This window comes from Nyctibius grandis, chromosome 1 (assembly GCF_013368605.1).
Source record: "Nyctibius grandis isolate bNycGra1 chromosome 1, bNycGra1.pri, whole genome shotgun sequence".
Lineage (NCBI taxonomy): Eukaryota > Metazoa > Chordata > Aves > Nyctibiiformes > Nyctibiidae > Nyctibius > Nyctibius grandis.
In genome coordinates this window covers 58,524,353-58,548,815 of record NC_090658.1, presented here as the reverse complement: position 1 = coordinate 58,548,815, position 24,463 = coordinate 58,524,353, and the positions used below count along the sequence as shown (strand labels likewise).

Sequence of the window (24,463 nt, the reverse complement as noted above, 5' to 3'; positions counted from 1 at the left end):
ATTTTTAAGGTAAGACTAGTAAAAACTTATTTCAAGCTTTATGAGAGATGGATTATATCAAAAATCCTGAAGCAGTGGAAGCTATGCCAAGGGTCTATCCCGTTACTCCTGGTCATGAAGTGCACGTAGTATAAATTCAAAATTTGCCTATGGTATGCTTAGCTCACCAGTACACAACTGCAGTTTCACACAGGTATAATTCCTGTGAAATCTTTGGTGTTAAACTAGAATAAAACTGGAGTACCAAAGTTTCGTTTGCAATAATGTATTAAGACAAAGAAAAAAAAAGATGGAGTGTTAGGAAGCCTCCTGTGGCAAGGCAACAGTTGGAAAGAAAACTAATCAGACACAGTCAGAAACAGTTGGTTTTGATAGACTGTAAACAGTAAAAGTCATGATTTCTCTCAGTCATCTGACACCTTCAATACTGCAATTGCTTATTTAATCCTCCTCACGTCAAGAAGCAAATGCAGCTTTATTAGGCAGCTCATGCAAGCTTAATTTTTTCTCTGTGTTCTTCACCAGTACTTACCAATTAACACTGTGCATCAACAACCTGCATTTGTAGCAGCTGCTGAGCTAAAAATGTATTCAGATAGTATAACAGTATTCAGAACTGTCATGCTCCTTCTAGGAACATGACCAAGTGAAGTTAACTATTATAAAATATATTTTGGACTACAGCTATATAATACCTGAAAGGGAAATGTTCATCTGTAAATTTTCCATAGCTGTCCAGCTTAACAATCATTAAACTCTCTATTTCATTCCTCAAGCTCTGGGTCCTATTTTAGCAAAGTTCAGCTAAGTAAATATCTCAGGTTTAGTCATAGGCATCTTACAAAATATTTAATTTTAGATCTTGACTTCTTATGCCACATTGGTTAACTCATCGGCAGAATCTTGGTAGCAAAGCTGTTGCAACCAGAACAGACTGAGGAAGTAAGAGAAGCCAGGTTTTGTAAGGAGAAACAATACCTTTTAATAGACCAACACTTCAAATGGAAAAGCAATCAGATTCAAGCTGTTCTTAAAGTATGTACCAGAAACAACAAAGAAACTTTTAAGACTATGTAAGTATGTTTTGTGAGAATACAAAATTCCTGGATTCTGGCCACAGAGATTTGACAATTTTCAAAGACATTGTTTCCACAGAGTTTTTATAACAGCTGTAGTTGTGGCTTAATTTAGCCAAATTTCTATAGTACATGTTTATTTCCTTTCCAGCACTGAGCCAGATGTCAAGTGGAAGACTTGGAGGGATTTTTTTCTGTTGCTTGGTTGATTGAAACTTTTTCTGTCTTTCCTCTTCCAGTGTGCTGGTGCAAGTAAGAACACATTTGTATTACGTAAAAAATACCGGTGAAATGTGAATAAATGACTATAGTTAGCAAGAATGGTTGATGCATTCGATTATCAGAGGAAAATATCATCAATGCATTTTACTATCATATATTTTAACCTTTTAAACAAAGATTTTCATTGAGAATATTATAAAGTTCCTTCAAGTTACATGCTATATGTTGTAAGAGAAAATGAATGTATCTTCTTTGCTTTGTTAATTCCCCTTCTTTCTAGGCTGAGTGAAGAAAAACTAGATATATTCTCTATAGAACTGAAAGTGTTCCTTAATCTGTCTTTGCACTATGTAAAAATCATTGACCCACACTTTGACACTAATGGGGAGGTCTCAGATGGAGCTAAAGGCTTAAATAGAGACTTCAGAAAATGAAAGTCAACCTTCCGCTTTTTTCTGGACACAATCTTAAATGTAAGAAATATAGAGCAGGTTGTAAAATGCAAAGGTTGAATCTATCACATGCTGTTTCATTTTTTTTTTTTGTTTTCCACATTCCAGATAAACTTTAACAAAACCTTCTTGCAGTGGAATTTTAGTAGATTAGTTTGTCCAACAAAAGCTGTTTCTGCAAAGAATTATCATGGAGTAGACAATGTTACATGTGCAAACTGAGTTGTACTAATTTCTTCTGTACCTTGAAAGAGTACAGCTCTTATACTTTATGATCTCAAAGGAGGCAAGCAGCCCTTGTGATCCGAGTCAGTCTCTGCTAAACTCTTGTAATGCGTGCTAATGCAATGTTCCTAAGGGAATGTCATGGTGATATTTATCCTCAGCCTGCCTGCTAAGAAAATCCCTGCCAAGCAGGAGAGGAGGCATCTGTATGTGTGATTGAGCAGCATTTTTAGGCTAGCAGATATTGGAGGGCTCTGAAAAGACTCAGATTTGGTAGAAATTGAATTTGAGAGAACCACCTGAGGAAAGGGCATTTGGAATTTTTTTCTTTAGTTTGGGGGATTAACTTGACATTTAAAGTACTACAGCCATCTGTAAAATCACACCTTGTCCAGGAGTGCCATTATAACATGTTGAACTCTTCCAGACTGGATGAAATAACAAGTTAATTGTGATCTTAATAGATTTCTCAGGTGCTTGCTGCAATCAGATCTACCTTTTTAACAGTCCTTATTGCTCACTAATTACATTTCTTCTCTTAATTTCTCTATTTCTTTCCTATTCCTTGAGGAGTATGGAAACCAATACAACTAATCACCTCTGAATTATGCATGTGAATCATCCCAGAAATACGTGGTTGGGATCTTTCTCTAGGTCAAGAGGCCATTTTAGATACAGAATAATATCTCATCTTGTGGTAGCAACTTACTGTGAACTTCAGTACAGCCAGAGGCTGTGTGTGACAACTAGCTCTTAGGCAAGAATTTTCATTCTAAACTAATTAACGTGTCCTAAACCCTAAACTACTGTAAATGAGAAATAATTTGAGATGACTGACTCACCTGATAATTCTTTTCTTTCCTATTAAATGTATTGAAACTGTCTGAGAGCTCTATCAAATGGACTTCAATTAACCTAACACCCTGACTGCTATGATTAAATGCTATTTGGATATTATTTTTCTTGTACCATGTCATATTATGACATAAATTTCAAGTTTAAAGGTGTTACTTGGTGCAATATATTATTTATTTATGGTGTGATTCCAATGGAGTTGTGATATGCAAATAGGAATACAATTAGAAGCAGAGGGAGTATCTAAAACTGGTATCTGTTTTCTTTCATATACTAATTCAATACAATTGTTTAGCAAATGAGTCATGAATAGCACCCTACAGAATCTCAGCATATCAAAAAGGCACACTTTGATCCTGATCCACAGTATTTTTCATTATCTTGAAAAGGATTCAGTTCAGTTTTTCTCCTTATATGGGCCTTTCTTTGGCTTACCCGTAAAATCAGTGGCCTATTCCATCTTCGTATCTGTCCCCATTTCCTTAGTGTCAGGGTTTTTTGGGTTCGCAAGAACAATATCATGTTACCAGGATATATATTCAGTTTTTGTAGATCTATAGAGCTAGTCATGTATTCTTTTTTCATCAACAACTAACTGTGACCTTGCAAGGACTTAGGAAGTATACAGAGAATCTAGACCTCGATTGTTGGATTCCTCCCTGTGGAACACAAAGGCAAAAAAAACCAGAAAAAAAACAGGTATTTCTTTATAAGGAATTTTCTAAAGAGTAATGAAAAGTGAACTCCAATGATATAGTGACCCACTTCAATGATGTTGTGGTTTAACCCCAGCTGGCGACTGAGCACCACGCAGCTGCTCACTCACTACCCTCCACAGTGGGACGGGGGAGAGAATCGGAAGGGTAAAAGTGAGAAAACTCGTGGGAAGAGATAAAGACAATTTAATAGGCAAAGCAAAAGCCACATACACAAGCAAAGCAAAACAAGGAATTCATTCACTGTTTCCCATGGGTAGGCAGGTGTTCAGCCATCTCCAGGAGAGCAGGGCTCCATCACATGTAACGATTACCTAGGAAGACAAATGCCATCACTCCGAACGTCTTTCCCTTCCTTCTTCTTCCCCCAGCTTTATATGCTGAGCATGACGTCATATGGTGTGGGATATCCCTTTGGTCAGTTGGGGTCAGCTATCCCAGCTGTGTCCCCTCCCAGCTTCTTGTGCACCCCCAGCCTACTTGCTGGTGGGGTGGTGTGAGAAGCAGAAAAGGCTTTGACTCTTTGTCAGCACTGCTCAGCAGTAACAAAACAATCTCTTCATTATCAACGCTGTTTTCAGCACAAATCCAAAACACAGCCCCATACCAGCTACTATGAAGAAAATTAACTCTATGCCAGCCAAACCCAGCACAGATACAGCGAACCTGAAGGTAGCAGGAAACAAAGTTTAGATTAACCGTGTTTATGTTTTATGCTGCAGAGTTTTCAACAGATTGTCATTTCCACTGGAAAGTCCAAGACCTGCCAAGAATTAGATAAACAGCTATGTATGCAAGTGTGTGTGGGAATATACATGCATGTATCGTTATCTACATTGAGTGAGGTAATAAACATGCAGCAAAGCACATTTTCCCAATGGTATTTGATTTATCATGAAACACTGAAAATGGTAATATGTGTTCCATTTTTCTACATAAAAGTGTGGACTTCCTTATCTTTGAGTGATATTTTTGTATGTATGAGGTTTCACTTTCTCTGGAAGTATTTTGTGACCCAAAACATTGATTATTCTCTACTTTTCTGCATTTACTGATAGTTTTAGAAAAGTAAAGTCAATGCAGCTACAATATTGACAACCATCTAAGTTTCTCTGTATGTGTAAATCTACACAACAAAACAGCCAAAATGAAACTCAGTCAGAGATTTCTGAGTAACAGACATTCGTAATGAAGAGCTTTACTATTTGCTGATATGTGACTCTCTTATATGTTGAATTGGAATATAGCACTCAGATCCCTTGGATGTCCAAGACCTAGTCCTTGCTATCATAGGAAAACCATATCAAATTACCAAATTCACAAATGTACTAACTTTATGAAGTACTGGTTTAAAATTCAGTTTGGAACATACTTCCAGATTCTCAGCTCTGTGGTAGCTAGAAACTTCATCTCATTTCTCACATAAATTTACTCTTTGTTAATTTACACAAACTTGTCTCCCACAAGCATTATCCTTTTTGTTTAAATAGCTTTCCTCCTCCTATGTGTTTATCCCTGGTGGAATAAAAATGAAAGGAAGGAAATTATGGCAGGAAATATGGAAATTATGGTAGGAAATTATCCCAACTTTAATCTGTCCTTTTATTTTGAAGTTGTATTTAAAAGAGAAATAAATAAAAAGAAAAATAAATTGAAAGAAAAATCTGATTCACCAAGCTACTCTTTTTTGAATATGTATACACTGTGTACTTAACATAAGTCTATGAAGAAATACAAAAGCGGTGGTTTTGATCACATCACACAGTTATAGGAAACCTTTTGAAGATCTCCATAACTAAAAGAAATTTAACCAGGAATATGAAGTGTCAGGAAACACATGAAATCATAATCTTCATAATAATTATATGTACCTCCACACAATCATCTTTGACATAAGTAATAACAGTGTCCTCCATCCAAAATGTGGGTACATCAATTGTATGACTGGAGAAGGGGTCACATTTGTTCAACATTGGAGAAGTACCACATGCCCTTGACAGGCTCTGAATGCAGTGTTTACTCCTGTAAACCAGAACAATTCAGAGAAGTCATAGACATTCTGGGTCCTTCATCAAAGTAGAAAGATAATGATGTATCTGGAAAACACTTTGCTTGCAACACATTCTTCAAATATTTTCTAGACTGGAGATGAGCAGTTCATTAATTAAACAAATTGTCTCCTAAATGAATCAAGTTATTTGAGGCACTTTTCAAAATCCAGTCTCTTGGAGTTCTTGTTTGCTGGCAGTCAATACTAATAAAAGGAAAATAAGATTAAAAACATTCATTTGCCTGGGTTACAGTGCAACCAGCTTTAAGAAGTTTAAATAAATTTTTGTATGTAAGTTTGAATGGTTCAGCTTAAAACTTTCTACCTCTACCAAGCACAGATAGAGCATAACCTATTTTTTCCATTTACTTTTATTTGGTTTTATTTTGTTTCCTTGTGCAAAACATTAGCAATATGTTCCAGTTTAAGCTTGTATCTAAGCTGCAGAATACAAAGGAAAACTGACAGCTAGATAAGCTGTCCTTGGAAACCTAGTATTTGTATAATTTATTTAAAATTATTGTCTGAATGAAATTATTTAATCAATACATTTCTGAAAAGCTGTAATAGCAGAAACACCTCAAAAAGAAAAAAAAAAAAAGAATTAATTTTTCCTGTTAGTTATGTCATATCTGGGTAATTACTCCAAGAGGTTTGCAGTGTGTATCTAGTGCACCTAAGCATTACAAAACAGAAGATTTTGCAACATTTGAGTTGAAAATCTCAGGAAATTAGACCTGGCCAAGCCTCTGTTTCTGAAGATGATAATGTAGAAACTAGAAAAAATATCTAAATGTATAACAATTCTTAAATTAAATATCAAATCGGATTTAAAAATAACTAAGGACTTGGATTTCTCTTATTTTTTCAGCAGCAGATTTTTCCACAACGAAAAAGACTCTCTTTCTTGTAGTGTCACAATTGTACTGTGATTTTATGCAGATAAGTTACAATGAGATGCTCTTTCAAATTCCTTTGTTTATGTGCAGTAATACAAAGAAGCCTAAAATAATAGTGGGTACTCAAGGAAATCCACAGTAGTCCTCAACTGGTGCAGAGCTAGCTAAAAAGAAAACTCTTTAAGCTGTATGTATGTTGTGGGCTGAATTTGGAAGGCTGTGGTTCCTGAGCCTGCCAGAGCTCCTCTGTCAAGGCACAGCTCTTACAAAGTGTAATCAAACAGCCTAGATTACAGCAGCCTAAAATCTGCTCTAAATTTTACCAGAGCCAGTGTAGAAGTCCTTGAAACCATAATCTTTTCCACTGTGGTCTACCACTGCAGCTACAGAGTAAGGCTGGGGCAGGAGAAGTTCTCCTTCATTGATTTCTTCGCTTTATAATAGAAAGTAATTTAATAATCTGTATGCATTGTAATTATGTAGCATGCTGTTTTTACACTGAAGTTTATCATTCAGCAAACATAAAATTAGTATAAAACACAGTATGTCTGAAGCAGAATTTCTGATAGATTTCTCTCAGGGAATTGTTAAGTGGTAATGTAATTAGGAATATAAAATAGAACATTTATATGGATTAGTCCTTATTACAGAGATAAATTGTCTATTGGCCATGCACTTACTTATTAATCAGATCCTGCAAACATATTTATAAAGAATAGCCAAGAAAAAGTCCCATTGAAATGTCATTCTGACTTTACCAGGTGAAGTTCTGTTTGTTCCATCGCCGAAAAGCAACCTAATTAACTCATATGTTATTCCAGAATCATTCAGAATATTGTAAACATGCAAAAGCTATTCAGCTGGGCTAAGGACAGGGAAATGAAATTTTGAATTAGCCATTCTTTGGGAAAATACATTTAAAAGGAGCCTGAAAGTTACAGAACGTGCAATGCCCAATTAAATTTGATCTTTACAGAATCAAGACCCTTCTCTATGAAAGAAGGGTACATAAAGCACTTGTATTCTCACCTGTACTGGACAAAGAATGAATCATAAATCAAAGAGCAATGACCCAAGTAGTCCACTCAGCTGGATTTCTTTATTCCTGCACAGCAGTAGACTAATGATCCAGAAGGTAATCCCTGTTGTAACCCTTTAGCTATGGATGAAAGGAAACCCTCGGCCCCTCATCATCACTGGCACTACACTTTAGCACAATATTTTAATATACATGACATAAATACACAAATAAGTGCTTGTATGGCTCTCTTCCATCTTCCTTTTGAAGAATTAATGCTGATGACAGGCCAGTGTGTAACCTATACCACTCATTACTCACAGAGGAAGTCAAAGGACATATAGCTCTCCTTATCCTAATCTCCCACATAACCTGCTAGGGTTTTGCTGTGAATTGACCTCCATTTCCCCTTCCTTAAGCTGGCAGAAGCCAGCAAAGGGCCAGGGGTGCTGCTGCTGTCACCCGACTGCCCAGTATCATGGATGACGGAAGGGAAGCGTGAGGGCTGCACTTGTCATCTCCCTTGGCTGTAGGATTAAGGAAGTTGGATTGAAAAATACAGGCTATAGCCATGCAAAAGGATACATTCAGAGATCTAGGTTCACTCTAGAACATGACCCCACTGGGCATGAGGAAACAGTCTTGGAAACGGAAAGTCATTTACAAGGTGAGAGAAGACAGACTTTGTTTCTTTAGCCTAACAAAGCAAGGGCTGGGAGGGAAATGCAGTCTATAAATATATCTAAGAATACAACTCCTGAGAATACCAATGGTACTCTTACAATGAGGACATTAGGATGGTAACAAATGGTTGGTGAGGCATCTGTCAAACATTTAGGCTACCCGTTAAAAGAAGGTTCCCAACAAGTACAGCCACTACATCCAGAAGCTGTCGTGCAGCAGCAGAATTAGGGGACAGACAACCCAGCTGTGCTCCTGATGGAGTTTGTTAAGTTAAAGAATAGACTTGCGTGATGTGAGGTCCTCTGACAGCAAGAGATGACTCTTGCTTTCTTCTCAAAGCAAGAGTCTTAAATCTACAGGGAACAGAAAGCCATATATAAACTAGGTTTAATATCAGGTACTTTTTTGAAGGCACAGTCTTCAGCTGCTCTATCTCAACATTTACCAGTTTCTTCTTCTTTCATACTACATGCTTCACTTTTCAAGACCGGAGCTCTGGCACCAGCTTTGTAATGCCAAGTGCAATGCACTGCTCTGGAAGTAATCACCAGACTGGACTGAAACCACCGGCACAAAATCTAGAGTTTTTCAAACTCTTCTTACTTTTTAACCAAGATTCAGTCTTTCTGCATAAATTATATATCCCTAACTTTGTCTTGAAAAGTCTTCCTAGAATACAGCAGTTTGCTTTCTATACTCCCTAATAAGAGGCAAAATTTCTTGCATAAAACAGTGTGCAGATGTTCTGGCTGTTATTGTGGGAAGAGGGATTGGCTGAAATTCAAAGATGAAGAGCTGTGTTAGAATAGCAACAAATGGTGATAAGGCATCTGCCAAACATACTTGTGACCACTTCCAGTAAAAAGCAGTTCAATAGTATATAAAATAAGCAAACAACGAGGAGTCATCCAGGCTCCATATAAATTATTTCCTCTCTATCAAAAAGCTGATGTGCAAGATCTTGACATACCATTTGGCAAAGTGGCAACACTATCAGGTAATTTTACAAGCAAAACTAGAGATCATACTGTCTTTCTCCTACCCAGTCAACAGCCCGGCTATTTCACTGGGCTTGCACCACTGGGGCAACGCTCTAGTGTTGAGGTAGACCAGGAGGTCTCCCATCCCCCTAGGGTGAAATCGGTGTGCTCAGCTTGCTCCCTGAAATGCCTGTACACCAATGCACGCAGCATGGGGAATAAACAGGAGGAGCTGGAAATCCGCGTTCGGTCGGGGGGTTATGATCTAGTGGCAATTACAGAGACTTGGTGGGACACCTCGCATGACTGGAATGTGGTCATGGATGGCTATGTCCTGTTCAGGAAAGACAGGCCACTAAGGAGAGGTGGTGGAGTTGCTCTTTATGTGAGTGAGCAGCTAGAATGTATTGAGTTCTGTCCAGGGGCGGATCGGGAGCCAGTTGAGAGTTTGTGGGTACGAATTAAGGGGCAGGCTGGCAGGGGTGATACTGTTGTGGGTGTCTATTACAGGCCACCAGATCAGAATGAGGAGGGTGATGAGGCCTTCTACAGGCAGCTGAGAGCAGTCTCTCAATTACAGGGCCTGGTTGTCGTGGGGGATTTCAACTACCCTGATATTTGCTGGGAGGCCTACTCAGCCAGCCATCCTCAGTCCAGGAGGTTCCTCCAGTGCATTGATGATAACTTGCTGATGCAAATGGTAGATGAGCCAACTAGGAGAGGAGTGTTGCTGGATCTTGTTCTCACTAACAAGGAGGGTCTAGTTGAAGCAGTGAAGATTGAGGGCAGCCTTGGTTTTAGTGACCATGAGATGGTAGAGTTCAGGATCTCATGTAGCAGGAACAGAATAGCTAGCAGAATTACAACCCTGGACTTCAGGAGGGCCAACTTTGGCCTTTTCAAGCAATTGCTAGGGGAAATCCCGTGGGACAGGGTACTAGAAGGTAAGGGGGCCCAAGATAGTTGGTTAGCATTCAAGGACTGCTTCTTCTGAGGTCAAGATCAGAGCATCCCAGCAGGTAGGAAGTCAAGGAAGGGTACCAGGAGACCTGCATGGTTAAACAGGGAACTGCTGGGCAAACTCAAGTGGAAGAAGAGGGTGTACAGATCATGGAAGGAGGGGCTGGCCACTTGGGAGGAATATAAGTCTGTTGTCAGAGGATGTAGGGAGGCAACTAGGAAAGCTAAGGCCTCCTTGGAATTAAACCTTGGAAGAGAGGTCAAGGACAACAGAAAGGGCTTCTTCAAATACATTGCAGGTAAAACCAACACTAGAGGCAATGTAGGCCCACTGATGAATGAGGTGGGGCCCTGGAGACAGAGGATAAAAAGAAGGCAGAGTTACTGAATGCCTTCTTTGCCTCTGTCTATAGTGCTGGAGGTTGCCCTGAGGAGCCCCGGACCCCTGAGGCCCCAGAGGAAGTCAGGAGAGAGGAGGAGTCTGTCTTGGTTGATGAGGGCTGGGTCAGGGACCAATTAAGCAATCTGGACATCCATAAATCCATGGGCCCTGATGGGATGCACCTGCGGGTGCTGAGGGAGCTGGTGGAAGTCATTGCTAGGCCACTCTCCATCATCTTTGCTAAGTCGTGGGCAACGGGAGAGGTGCCTGAGGACTGGAGGAAAGCGAATGTCACTCCAGTCTTCAAAAAGAGCAAGAAGGAGGACCCGGGTAACTATAGACCGGTCAGCCTCACCTCCATCCCCGGAAAGGTGATGGAACAACTTGTCCTTGGTGCTGTCTCCAGGCACATCGAGGATAGGAGGATCATTAGGGGCAGTCAACATGGCTTCACCAAGGGGAAGTCATGCTTAACCAACCTGATAGCCTTTTATGAGGACATAACCTTGTGGATAGATGATGTTAGAGCAGTGGATGTGGTCTATCTTGATTTCAGTAAAGCGTTTGACACAGTCTCCCACAGCATCCTCGCAGCTAAACTGAGCAAGTGTGGTCTGGATGATTGGGTAGTGAGGTGGACTGTGAAGTGGCTGAAGGAAAGAAGCCGGAGAGTGGCGGTCAATGGGACTGAGTCCAGTTGGAGGCCTGTATCTAGTGGAGTCCCTCAAGGGTCGGTACTGGGACCAGTACTATTCAATATATTCATTAATGACTTGGATGAGGGAATAGAGTGCACTGTCAGCAAGTTCGCTGATGACACAAAACTGGGAGGAGTGGCTGACACGCCAAAACCCTGTGCTGCCATTCAGAGAGACCTGGACAGGCTGGAGAGTTGGGCGGGGAGAAATTTAATGAAATATAACAAGGGCAAGTGTAGAGTCCTGCATCTGGGCAAGAACAACCCCAGGTATGAGTACAAGTTGGGGGCAGACCTGTTGGAGACCAGCGTAGGGGAAAGGGACCTGGGGGTCCTAGTGGACAGCAGGATGACCATGAGCCAGCAGTGTGCCCTTGTGGCCAAGAAGGCCAAGGGCATCCTGGGGTGTATTAGAAGGGGTGTGGTTAGCAGGTCGAGAGAGGTTCTACTCTGCCCTGGTGAGGCCGCATCTGGAATATTGTGTCCAGTTCTGGGCCCCTCAGTTCAAGAAGGACAGGGAACTGCTAGAGAGAGTCCAGCACAGAGCCACAAAGATGATTAAGGGGGTGGAACATCTCCCTTATGAGGAGAGGCTGAGGGAGCTGCGTCTCTTTAGCTTGGAGAAGAGGAGACTGAGGGGGGACCTCATTAATGTTTATAAATATGTAAAGGGCAAGTGTCATGAGGATGGAGCCAGGCTCTTCTCAGTGACATCCATTGACAGGACAAGGGGCAATGGGTGCAAGCTGGAACACAGGAGGTTCCACATAAATATGAGAAAAAACTTCTTTACAGTGAGGGTAACTGAACAGTGGAACAGGCTGCCCAGAGAAATTGTGGAGTCTCCTTCTCTGAAGACATTGAAAACCCACCTGGACGCGTTCCTTTGTGATATGATCTAGGTAATCCTGCTCTGGCAGGTGGATTGGACTAGATGATCTTTCGAGGTCCCTTCCAATCCCTAACATTCTGTGATTCTGTGATATCCTACTGGCAAAAATTGCTGCTCTGTGTACACTTCCTTAGTAGAAATGTCTTCACTGACCCATCTCATCTAACAATAGCAGACAGTGACAGTTTTCAGCTTCTCTTCTGTTTTCCCCCTAAGCCAGAAAGAGGATATGGGCTGGATAAGAGCAAATTCTGACTTGACAACTATTAAGTAAGATGATCATATTAAAAGTGTTTATATTGCCTCTTTGGAAATAACTTAGGCTCTTATTGTCTTTTTGAAATGTGAAATAGGGCCTCTAAATGTCCAGACCAGTTCCAGAAAAGATCCAGAAAATGGATCTTATGTACCACTCTTTAAATATATTATCATATGCAAAACTCTATCTAGTATTAAATAATTCACTCAGTGGGGAAGGACAAGATCTTTTTTCTCCTTTTTTTTCCCCTTGTTATTGTAACATTCCCCATTCTTTGCCAAAAACATGCTTTACTGAAGATATTCTTATCACACAAATGGTGATATTTAGATGATTTTTTTTCACTGTATCATAATGATTTATGTCACTCTCAGCTTAATCTTTGAATAATCAGCCATATTTTTATCTACAATTATGGTTCAATTAAGTTATTGAAAATACTTATAAGGGAAAGCTGTTTTTTTCCCTCCCTACAAAGTGGCCTGCATGTATCTGTGTATAAAACTGAAGTAAAACTTTTCCTGTTGGTTTACGTCAGAACCAGAAGATGCATCAAATTATTCTTTGGACTTTTTAAAAGTTTGATGTAAAAGCCCAGTGTCTAGTTTCCTACCTCCACTCCTAAACCAGCTTGGCAACCTGGTAAGTGATTTGTCTGTGACTGTTCCAAAGCAGAATGGAGAAAAGCTGAAAATAGTGTAGTTGCCCAAGCCAGCGCGGGCCCCGAGAGGCCACATGTTCTGTTTAATGCATCCAAGGAAAGATCAGCCTTCTGTGCCAGTCACAAACCAAACGGGAAATCTCCAGAGGGAAGTCAGGGGCTGTTTGTGAGCAGGACAGGTTACTCCTGCAAATCTGGTTGTGCCAGTGCTCTGCAATACTCATCTCCATAACCAAGGCTGGCAGGTATTAATTGCTGCATCATAAATTTAAGGTTTGCTGCAATTGTTCCTCTCAAAAACAGAGGTATACATTCATAGAGTAACTTTGCAAGCCAAAGGTGAGAGTATTAACAAAGAGTGGGGAAGCTTGTAGTAAGTGGAGGAGGGAGAGAGAAAATAAGGAAAAATGAAAAAGGTAGTGGAAAGCATAGGTAGTATCACAAGAGGCAACGGACAGCCTTTTCCATCTACCTTTCCCTAATGCCTTACAAGCAAATAATTTGTTCCTGTATACATGCATATTAGGAAAAATTTCTTCACTGAAAGAGTCATCAAGCACTGGAACTGGCTGCCCAGGGAAGTGGTTGAGTCAGTATCCCTGGAGGTATTTAAAAGACGTGTAGATGTGGCACTTACGGACATGGTTTAGTGGTGGACTTGGCAATGTTAGGTTTACGGTTGAACTCGATGATCTTAAAGGTCTTTTGCAACCGAAATGATTCTACAATTCTATCAACTCTTCCCAAAAGGTCTTTCTTTGGGGAGAATTCAATATTCCTATACATGAAGTTATACCTATGCTTTAGATCCAAGTTACTCATTTTCCTATTTTTAAACAGAAATTTTGTCTCAGACTTTCCGGTGGAACAAATATTCATAGCCCCTCAAACCCATTTAAAATATCAGAGGAGCTGTTAGGGTTTTATTAATTTTTATGTGTTTTTACCAGCTGTAATTTTAAAATGTTTTGTCAACTTTTGTAATTCTCATGGTTTTATATGCAGTCCTGAGGTTTGCTCTTGAATGGGTGATGATTGTACAGATGCACACATGCATGCAAATCCTCTCTGGGGATTCAGGACCAGAAAATATCCCCTTTCAGTGCTGGTAAAGATGCACTTCAAAGTGAGTCTGTCCCTCTCTTTAAGAGGTCCATGGGGTAGGTCCAAAAAGCTAGGAATAAGGTCCAAATAAGATAGTAATTGAGAGCGGACTACCATTAGAAGACCACCTTTCAAGAGAAAATTTCAAAATTACATCTAACTTTTGTAAACCATTCATTGGCTTAGGCTAAAATAAATTCTGTCAAGGCTAGATAGAAATAGCAATAATAGCATTTAATCTGTGCAAGCTAGGTTTTTTTGACATGCAGTTGCCAATATTCAAAAAAATGCAAACCGTAAGGCTACATATTTATGACAACTAGTCTCCATAAATCTCAATTTTTATCATGTTTGAAGCTTCCTTCTAAAATAGAACAGTAAACTTGTAAGTGAAACTTGTAAATCAGTTTTATCACTGTCTATGTGTGCATATGTATGATAAATATACTTAAATTCCAAATTGAACTTGTAAGTAGGTCTGATAAGTTTTTCTACTTCAAATTTCATCTCATTCTAGAAAGTGGGAGGGGAGTCATGGGAGTGTTATGGCTGGTATCATGCATGAATATGCATTTCATATGTCGTGCATGCAGTACTGCACACTTTGCTTACTGCAATGGAACTATCAGTTCTTACAACAGTAAGTACTTCTTTAGAAAATGATCCAGTTGGTTAAACCTACAATTTTAATAAAAAGCTACCAGATTCTTATTCACAGCAACAGTGAATCAGCTGCAAATTTCCAGTTCCATACTAAGCTATAATAATATAAAGCTAAAGAAATATGGACTGGAGGCTTACTTCCTCATCTAATACAACATAGTATACCTCAGTTAAAAAATAGTACGTTCCTGTATGACTATAGTAGAGACAGAACTTACTGGGACCTCTGCTGTTCCAGGTACTTGTAGCACTGATTCAAACCAGTAGTAGTTTGCTGTGATAATAAAATGATTTATTGTCTGCATATTCTGTAAATTACATTTGTTCTGAAAAAATAGTAAAGTGTATTCATATCTATTTTATATATAAGGAATAGTTTCATCATCAAAGCTACAAACAATTAAAAGTAGAATAACCGGTGACTTTAGGCATCAAACAAATCAAGGGATAGCATTCTTCTTTATGTGATTTGACAGCTCCAAAGCATCCAAAACACAACTGAAAATAAAGGATACGTTTCTGGTCTTAATATGATTTGTATATTGTGAAATATTAAAATGTAAACAAGGAGGAAAGATGTTGTCAGAGGTCAAATAATATTTAATGCTTTTTCATTTTCTCTAGTTGCTTGGTAAGCTGCTAGAAAAGCATTCCCTTTTGCTTGGCAGTAACCTTCAGAGATCTTTATAATGCAGTTTTACACGTTTCACACATTCTTCTCACATTTTTACACTTGTTTGTGAAGCTATCTGGAAATGTATCCATATTATCATACAGGCTTATCTGAAATTGTACCACACCTAAAATAAGCCAATTAATTAGTAATGATGGGCTTTTTTCAGCTGCACACTCATTTTCAAATGAATTTATTGAAGTAAAGGATTTACAGCATATGGACTCACAGACTTCTCAGGAGTTAAACTGGCATCTATATGTACAGCTTTCAGTAGAGAACTCTGGAGTAGTATTTACAATGTAAATATCAACTTTTATTACTTAAGAAACAAATATATCACAACTTTCACTTCACAACATATTTGTTCTGGTTTGATGACTAAAGTCATCTCTTTGAAATACTATGTGGAACTCAAAAATAACTTGTTCTTGTCATAGACTTTACCGCGTGTCCTTCAGAGATCCTGAAAAGCAAAGGAGAAATATGTTTTAAAAGTCATTTTCGTAAGCAGTTGCATCATGAAGTGTATGAAAGCAGACAGCAGATAAGAAATAACACTTGATATAAAACAATTGCTGCACTTGGGGCTGACAAGCATGAGATGGAGCTATTCGCAGGAGCTTTGTGGGCATTACAGACAGCAGACAAGGCGGTAGGATGAGGAAGAAAGGTTGAAGGATTAGGCAAAAGCATTACTGCACATTGGCCTAAAGTGCAGAACAGCTCACTTTGAAAACAACTGTATCCTTGAAACGGATACACGAATTCAGGTTGCTTGATACACACTCCATCAGCAACTGGGCACTGCAATAAAATGACCAGTAACAGCCAATGCTGAGTAAGCTATTCACTTATAGGGAGATCTGCATCATCTGTACAGTCCATAAAAAAATGAAAGGACTGAAAATATTTCCAGGAAGGCACCCACGACCTGCTGCATCACTACTCTCTCTCAGTCAATGCTGGAAGTTTTAGAAGGTGCAAAATGCAGGAGAATTTTTGAGATAATCTTCTCTAGAAAGAACACTACTTTCCCAAATCCCATCCCCTAGAAATTGTTTTGTTACTTGATGCACGAGCAGTTTATGTTCTTGCTAATCTTTGGGAACTTTAGAGGAACTACTACATTTGTGGAAAGGAAAAGAACATTTTCTTTCAGTCTTAAAAGGAAACAACATTTTGGAGAAATATCTTTTCTCCTTCCCTCCTCCCAAAAAAATGTTATCTTCAAGAGCAGCCCTTTTTCTCACTTGTAGTTCAGACACAGCTGAATGCCAAACACCATCCTATCATGAATTTCATGATACACTTTCGAGAATGCCAACCCAATTCACTTCTCCGTTACCCTTTCAATTAAATGCCCCTGCAAGTGCTGTGATGTAGAAGAATTTACATTTCAGTAAACCAAAGAAACATTAGTTGTGAATGATTTTAGAAAAATAGTAATAGCTAAACGGAAAACAGTAACTGCAATATTTGCATGTCAGACGATCCCTCTGCAGCACACCTTAGATGGGAGTCAAGTGCTTTCTTAATGCTTAGGGTTCATGTAGCTGATCCTGTTAGTTCTAGGGGTAACTCCCTTCTAATGAAATACATGGTAAACAAAATGTGCAGGGTTTTTTTTAATTAAAAGAAATTAAAAGAAATATCCTGGAGGTTGTTCTCTCAAGAAATAATAATCTTTGTAATTAAAAATGAGTCAATTCTGGTTTTATGCTGCAGTGCACACAAGCTGAAACACCCAAGTGAGTTAGGTACATTATTAACAGTGCCATTTAATTAGGAATTTTCATTAACAGCAATCATGGGATAACTTATTGTTATTAAAATGACTATTATATTCAGACACAATCCCTATAGAAACATGCAGTGTTTCATGAAACATAGCTCTTTCCTGGATGATTCTGCTTTTCTGATAGGCCACGCTTCATGTATGATTAATCTCATTTTATGGTCAAGTCAACTAACACACAGCAAGAGGAAAGAAAATCTGGGCATACCAGTGGGAGGTGGCTCAGCAGCTCATCTACAGAATCATAGTTTTCTGAAAAGGAAGGTTCAAGAAGTTCTGCTTCATCTGGAAGTTTGGCGGGGTTTAGCTCTTCCTGGCTGTTGCGATCAGAAACAAGTTTTATTGCCCTCAGAAGAAAAAGCAAACAAGCAAGCAACGCCTTCTTCTAACTGTAGCTATTGCACATTTTGTTACACTTATATGAAAGTGTTATAAATCACGTGAAATAGCATGTTTAACAGGTGAAGAAACATGATATTTAAAAGCAGTTGTCTAAATGAGTGAATATGCAAACAGAATATAAACTCTTCAAAAACATATGCTGGCACTTCTCACCTACACTGATTAGGTCTTTCTGGGACTTCTAAGTTTTCATTTAACGTGCTTACTTAAAGGCAAATTTTCAACAAATAGTGCATTTTCTTTATAAAATTGTTGTTCATGTTCTATATCTCTGTGGATTTTTTCTTTAAAAGGCTTTTTTAAGAAATAAAACTGTTTTAAGAATCTGTGAGAAGCTTTTTAAAATTGCCAGATGCTGTCTCCTCTTTATTCTTTTATTCTAATTCGATTGTAGTGTCTGTTCACGTCTGGAAGAAAACGCTATCTGTATCTGAAAACGATGTTATAAACTACATTATAAAGTCATTAATGTTCATTGCCTTTTGTTTGTCCCCTCTACATACATGCTATAAATCTTTTCTGTGTTAGTACTATACAAGTATGGAAAAAATATATATTTGCTTTCTTGTAGTACCTTCTTTTTCCAGTTAAAACTGAGTTTAAGTATTTCTTCACAGCCATTTGCTTTCGAAAGCGGCTATAGTTGTCAGTGAAGACAGCATCAGAGTGGCGTTTGACAGGACTGTCCTGGGAGCTGGTGATACAACAATTACAAAGAAAAAAATCAGTGGACTATATTAGTTTTAAAGAAGATATCATTAAATCAGTGAAACAAACTTTCTCATGTTGATTAGCTAAATAAAATCAAATTTTCATTTCAGCTTTCATTTCCAGCTGTGACATTTCTTCTGTTGAAAAGCAGCCATTGCTTCTACTGCTTACTACGTATTTTAATAATAAGGATTAAATTCTAAGTATTCAGTCTTTTTGAGCACACCTTTCACGGATTTATTTCTCCTGCTCAACTTTGCCATGGCCCATGCAGTTAGGATCCATACTCAATGACTTCTAGAGTCCCTGTCCCAGGAATTCTGCAGGATCAAATGGCTGACTGAATTTCCTGACTCGCTCCTGTCTGTTCTCATAGTCCAGGTTACTCTTTTTTCATAAACTCACTTTATTCTGGTTTCTAACATCTGCATAAATATATTTTAATACAATGCCTAGGTGCAGACTGGTTTAAGTCACAGTAAGCTCTTAAAGGACCTGGTCACTCTTCACATTTAACTCAGCGAGGATGGAGCCTGTCTCTGAGGAAAGTAATAGTTTAGAATCACATACATAGCTACAAATACTTGTTTTAAGGAGGTATCCAAATTGGGAGGCCTATTTTTCATGTATGATCTTGGGAAGTCTCGGGGTGTTCTGCTTTAAATGATCTGTTTATAGCGTATGAGAAACAGGCACTATATGTTATGAAACAAAGGCAGCATTGACATAAATGTGGGACCTAATTTTCACTCAGCTTTTGAGCATTCATAGGAACTGTCATACTGGGTCAGACCGAAGTATTCTACTATTCTGTTCCCAAGAGTGTCCAGTAGCTGCTGCTTAGGGATATGAAAAAAAGGGAAGTATACAGTGATCCTTCCCAGCATCCTACGACCATTAGTTTATGAATGTCCTGATCTGGAAGTTGCATCCAGATCTCTTGTCTATGGATTTGTCTCATTCTTTTTTGAATCTTTCTATAAGGCAGATCTCCCAAACATATTGCTCTGGCAATATGTTCTACAGTAGGAAAAAATATCATTCCTTTTTGTTTCACTGTAAACTAATCGTTTCTTAATTTCATTGAGCAACCCCCTGTTGTTACATAGGTACTGAGTCATCAATCAGTTTGTATTCACTTTTGCCATTCATCTGCCAAAGCTAGCAAAAACACTATCAGACAAAAAAATTAGCAAATTGGTGTGATAATCATCATAATATTGCTAGTATTTATTATCAGTGCTGTGTGCAGTGTCTGTTGCTCTACCCCTCACAGCTGTATCATGAATAAATAGTAACATATTCATTTAGTAACAAATACCACTAAGTTGTTATATAGGATTTTCAGCTCCCCCATTATTACATCAGTTTCTCATTCATTATCTCTAAATTGCAAAAAATGAGAACTTAGGTACAGAAGAGTAAAAAATTGCCAATGAAGCCAGCTAGGAAAAAAATCTACCTAATGTAAGTGTCACCTCACCTAACTCGTTTTCTAATAAGCGAATGCAGATATCTCTTCACAGCAAGTTTAGCCAAAAGATGGCTGTAGACACTGGTGAAAATTCCATCAGCATGCCTTGCATTTCTGAAATGGACAATAAATAAACTCTACAATACAACCTGGGTTGATATCATTTTGATAACGTTCATTTTGTAAATATACTGCTTTCCTTAAGTTATCTATTGTACATATTAAATTAAGCTAATTTCATAAAACAGCTTCCAGATTTTCACATTATACTTTTTAGCCCTTCCTGAGAAGTGAATGAACTCATCATGCCAGAATGGCAACGCAATCAATATTTCTGCACACATTCCTACTGCTACCAATATTCAACCAGAGGCCATGTGTTTTTTCTCTGTAATTGATTCTTCCTTTCCTATTTCTCAGTTTGAAAATGTGACCGATCTTTTGGCATAATTCAAGTAGTGCGTCATCATTTGTATTTATGATAAAAAAGAAACTCACCTATCAATAATTCTGGACAGATCAAAATAGAATTTCTCATTTTCAGGTAGTGTGTTCTGCAAAATTTCTGATTCAGACTTTAATGACCCATAGGCATGGTCAGGTTCACTGGCTCCATCAAATGGCATTCTGTTTCCCAATCTGTTGAAGAAAACCATGAGAAGTACAGAAAGCTGAGGACACACAACACTTCACTGCAGCTTACATTCTGGCTTGTGTCAAAATGCACATTTACCTACTTTAATCCGTAAGGCATTTTAAAGTAGACTGGATAAAACAAAAATCACTTTCAGGTATAATCCGTGCTCAGGGATAAGAGCAATCGACATAACAGATCCTTCTCTCTAATGCATATTTTCTAGATATATGTTGTCATTGCACACAATTTACTCCAGTGAACAGTGCATAATGTATGGCAATTACAGCTCAAGTGATAACCATGAAGCTTTTCACAACAACTATATGTTATATAAACGATGGGTGGAATTACCAGCCTCCACCCATGCAAAGTGAAAACAGTTCCTGTGAAGCACTTACCTTCCAATTAAGACTTAAAATGTACATTAAAATGCAGTATGAAACAGTTCTTAGGCCTTCTCTAAAGAAAGTAAACACACCCTGAAGAACTTCAAACTAAGTATGAAGTGCAGTCATGTATCTCTACGTGACTTTATTCTCTTATGTTTTAATTAATTTGGTGGTTGCAAGTTAAAAAAGGTTCACATTTAATCTTCTAAAATCACGGCAATTGCTCTGTATAAACCAATTTACAGCTACTTCACAGTTTCGTAAACTGCTCTTTCTTATGATGTGTCATATTTTATCAAGGGCAATCTGACTGCATGGCGGTAGTTTGGCATCAGGCATTTCTTTTAGTTGCTCTCATGTTCTCTGGCAGACAAGAGGCTACCATCGCTATAGTAAACCCCTGTGTGTGATGATGTGCAAAAATTACATACTAAAACTAGTATAGTCTGTTGTCCTTGTAATTTTACAGTCATAGCTATTACTCCACTTATATATCTGAGGCATGTTAAGATTTCTGTCTAGTAAAAAAAAGTAAAGTTGTGTAAAATAAACCAACTCAAGTCACACCTTTTGAAAATCAGTCACTATGCTGTACTGTTTTCCTTTGGTCTTTTTACACTTTGCATTCCTTTTACCTAAATGTAAAACGTACCTTTCTGCCATCTGATTTACTTTAGTTAGACAGCTAAAAACAACTTCAACAGTTCAAAGCACGCAGCAGTACAAAACTACACATCAGTCCGTATGTGTCAATTCCCCTCATTCATGACACAGGAACTTTTAATACGTTCGATTTTGCCTGTCTGTATCTCTGCTTTTTAAAATACATATCCACCTAGCTGAACTTCGGAGATCGAGGAGCTTTCCCTTAAGAAAAGCTGAGACTGTTTTGCTGGACGTGCACCATGACCCCGAGCACGTTTTAACACATATCCTCTACGCTGTCTACATATACGGTGGTCACCGCTACCCGGCTCCTGGGGTAGCATTGCTGCTGGTGCCTGGGAGGGTGCATGTGTGTCTCGGGGGGCTTTTCAAGGGCAGGTTCGGCGGGCACCGACTGGGATGGGCCCCGCACGCTTGAGCGAAGTCTCAGCGCGGAGATGCGCACCGCCAGCTCCCGAGTGAGCACCCCGGCACGGAGCGCCGCACCGCGTGCTTGCAGGAAAAGCACAGCGGAAGACCGGCGCTTCTCAGAGCCCCCTCTACCCCCATCCACGGCGGGCAGGGGCGCGGAGCGGGGAGCGGAGCGGCGCGGAGCGCGGCCCTTACCGCGGTACGGCGGGGAAGGCGGCCCCCCGGGGGGGCAGCGCCCGCGCCCGCCAGCAGAGGGCGCTGAGGAGGGCGAGGGCGAGGAGGAGCGGGGAGGCGCCGCGGTGCTCCATGGCCGCCACCTGCGGAGGGAAGAGCGCAGCCGTCACCCACCGAGCCGCCCGCACCGGCCCGCCCTGTCCCGCGGGGGCAGCGGGGCCTCGCCTCCGGCTGCGGAGCAACCGGCCCCGAGAGACGCCGCCGGCAGCGAGGTCGCCGTGGCGGAGGAGCTGCCGGCGGGCAGGGAGATCTGGCACCCCCAGAAGGCTACCCCTGGCCCGGTGCGGGGGGCAGCAGCACCCGGGATTTAGCGACCTTAAAAAATACATGTCCTTTTAAAGTGGTAAAAAAGAAAGGTCTCTCCCTGGCTGCCCTGGGCGGCCAGACCCGCTCTCCGCGAACCGACGGCCGGGGCACCTTCCCTGCGGTCGGGGAGAAGGGGAGGCGGGGGACGGGGACACCCTCCTCATCCGCTGGGAAGTTGCCGCTGCGGCGGAGGGAAAGTTACTCACGGAGCCGCGAGTCCGTCGGTGGGGCTGGCTGGGCGGGCGCGGAGTGGAGCGCTGCGCTGCTGGGGCCCTGCGCCCTGCCCCGCTGCGCGGCTGCTGGGCTGCGCGGCTGCCGGGGAGGCGGCGGCGGAGGATGAGGACGAGGAAGAAGAGGAGAGCTCCGTCCCGCCGCACGCTCTGAGCTGCCCGCCGCGCCGCCGCGTTTTATAGCGTTTACACGTTTCTGCTTCCGAATCACGTTACTGGGGAGACGTCACCCTTCCCAAGGGCACGGTCGCTTTGTTCAGGACAGTGAGAGACTTATATTTAATTGATGAGCAGCCGCGCACCGTACCTCTCCCCTCCTCCCCCGCCCGCCATTATTTGATTTATATTAATGAGTTAGTTTTGCGGGGAGCAGGGCCCCGTCGGCAGCGTGATTCGGCCTCGCAGAGCAGGAGGCTGGCGGGGGCTGCGGGGGGCACGCCGCACCGCGCCCCCCTGCCCGCACCCGGGGCAGCCGGGAGGGGAGGTGGCTGCACCCTCCGGGGCCCTTCGCTCCTGCCCCGAGTGCTTCCCTGCGGAGCCCCCTCCTCGACCCCGCCGTCCCTCCCGGTCCTCTCCCTAGCTCTTCGCCGGTGTTTTCAGGGTGAGCCGGTCCCTCTCTGTCCCTGGCACATGCCAGTCCCTGCCGGGGATCCCCGCCCGGGGCGCGCCGTCGGATGGGCCGCCGCTCGCACAGGGGCTGCTCTGCAGGGACTTGGTATTAGAAATAAAATCTTTCTGCGGGCTTCAGCTTGATTTTAGCAGGCGGCGGGGTGTTTACCAGTCTTTGCTTTTTCGTTTAAACTGTGTGTGTTCGTGGGAAGCGGAGCAGCCCCCACATCCATGCACCGCTTGGCGCATCCAAGCACCTATGGTGCTTGTAACCGTTGCTCCGCTGATCGCAGCGCCGGCACCCGCTCCGCTGGCGTGCAAGGAGCGCGACTGGAGCGCATGTTAAACCTCCGTGCGCGGGAAGGGGGTCAGCTCTTCCTGCCTTCCTCCTCCTCCCAAACCTCGGGGCTGGAGTCACTGACACAGCAAGGGACAATCAGGTAGTTCCAAGCTTTCGATTTTCTTCTTCGAGTTTTCCCTGCCTCAGAGAGATCTGTGGGCAGCAGGGAAAGAAACACGGGGAAAGTGGGCGTGGGACCCGCGGGCGGGCCGGCAGGGCAGGGCTGTTCCTGCAAGCACCTGTTCAGTGTTGCAGTGTCTTTGAGTGCCTGCCCTGAAATAGTTGCTAAAGAATCGCGGCAAGAATTTCAGCTGAAAAGGTCATTATCCTCTTTTTTTTTTTTTCCCCCCTCTTGGGCTGTTTTATGCCTCTAATCCTCCTACTGAGTAAATAACGATTGTACTAAATCCATACAGACGATTTCACCATTTCTTCTTACTTCTAATAAGTTTCTCTGTTTCATGTTTCACTAAAGGTTAGGCAGGCTCAACGCCGAAGATTCTGCGATGCTTAATCATATTTTCTAATTCAGTTACATAAAAATTAAGTGAATTAGATTTAAAATGCCTGGAAATTTGTTTCTCGGATGACAGCTGTGACTAAAACCAGAGTTCCTGCAGTAGTCTAATTTCAGGAAATTTTCCCCTTGTTACTACATAACTAGAGGTCGAAGAAGCAATTCTGCTCTGGAATGGCGAGATGGGCATCAATGGCACCTCATTCCCCTCACCCTTCAGAAATATCCCAGCTAGGACTTATAGGCGTTGTGCTCTATGCACGATCTGGGA

General features: G+C 41.0%; 1 protein-coding gene across 1 annotated transcript; it reads right to left on the bottom strand.

Moving 5' to 3' along the window:
• Nucleotides 1–15,645: 15,645 nt before the first annotated feature.
• VIP (vasoactive intestinal peptide) lies at nt 15,646–22,821 on the bottom strand. The gene is made up of 6 exons (XM_068408757.1): nt 22,703–22,821; nt 22,152–22,273; nt 20,352–20,492; nt 18,243–18,362; nt 17,475–17,583; nt 15,646–15,934 (listed from the first exon to the last, which is right to left on the bottom strand). The coding sequence occupies exons 2-6, from the start codon at nt 22,262–22,264 to the stop codon at nt 15,926–15,928; spliced, it is 492 nt and encodes a 163-aa protein (XP_068264858.1). The 5' UTR covers nt 22,265–22,273; nt 22,703–22,821; the 3' UTR covers nt 15,646–15,925.
• Between the last annotated feature and the right edge of the window lie 1,642 nt (nt 22,822–24,463).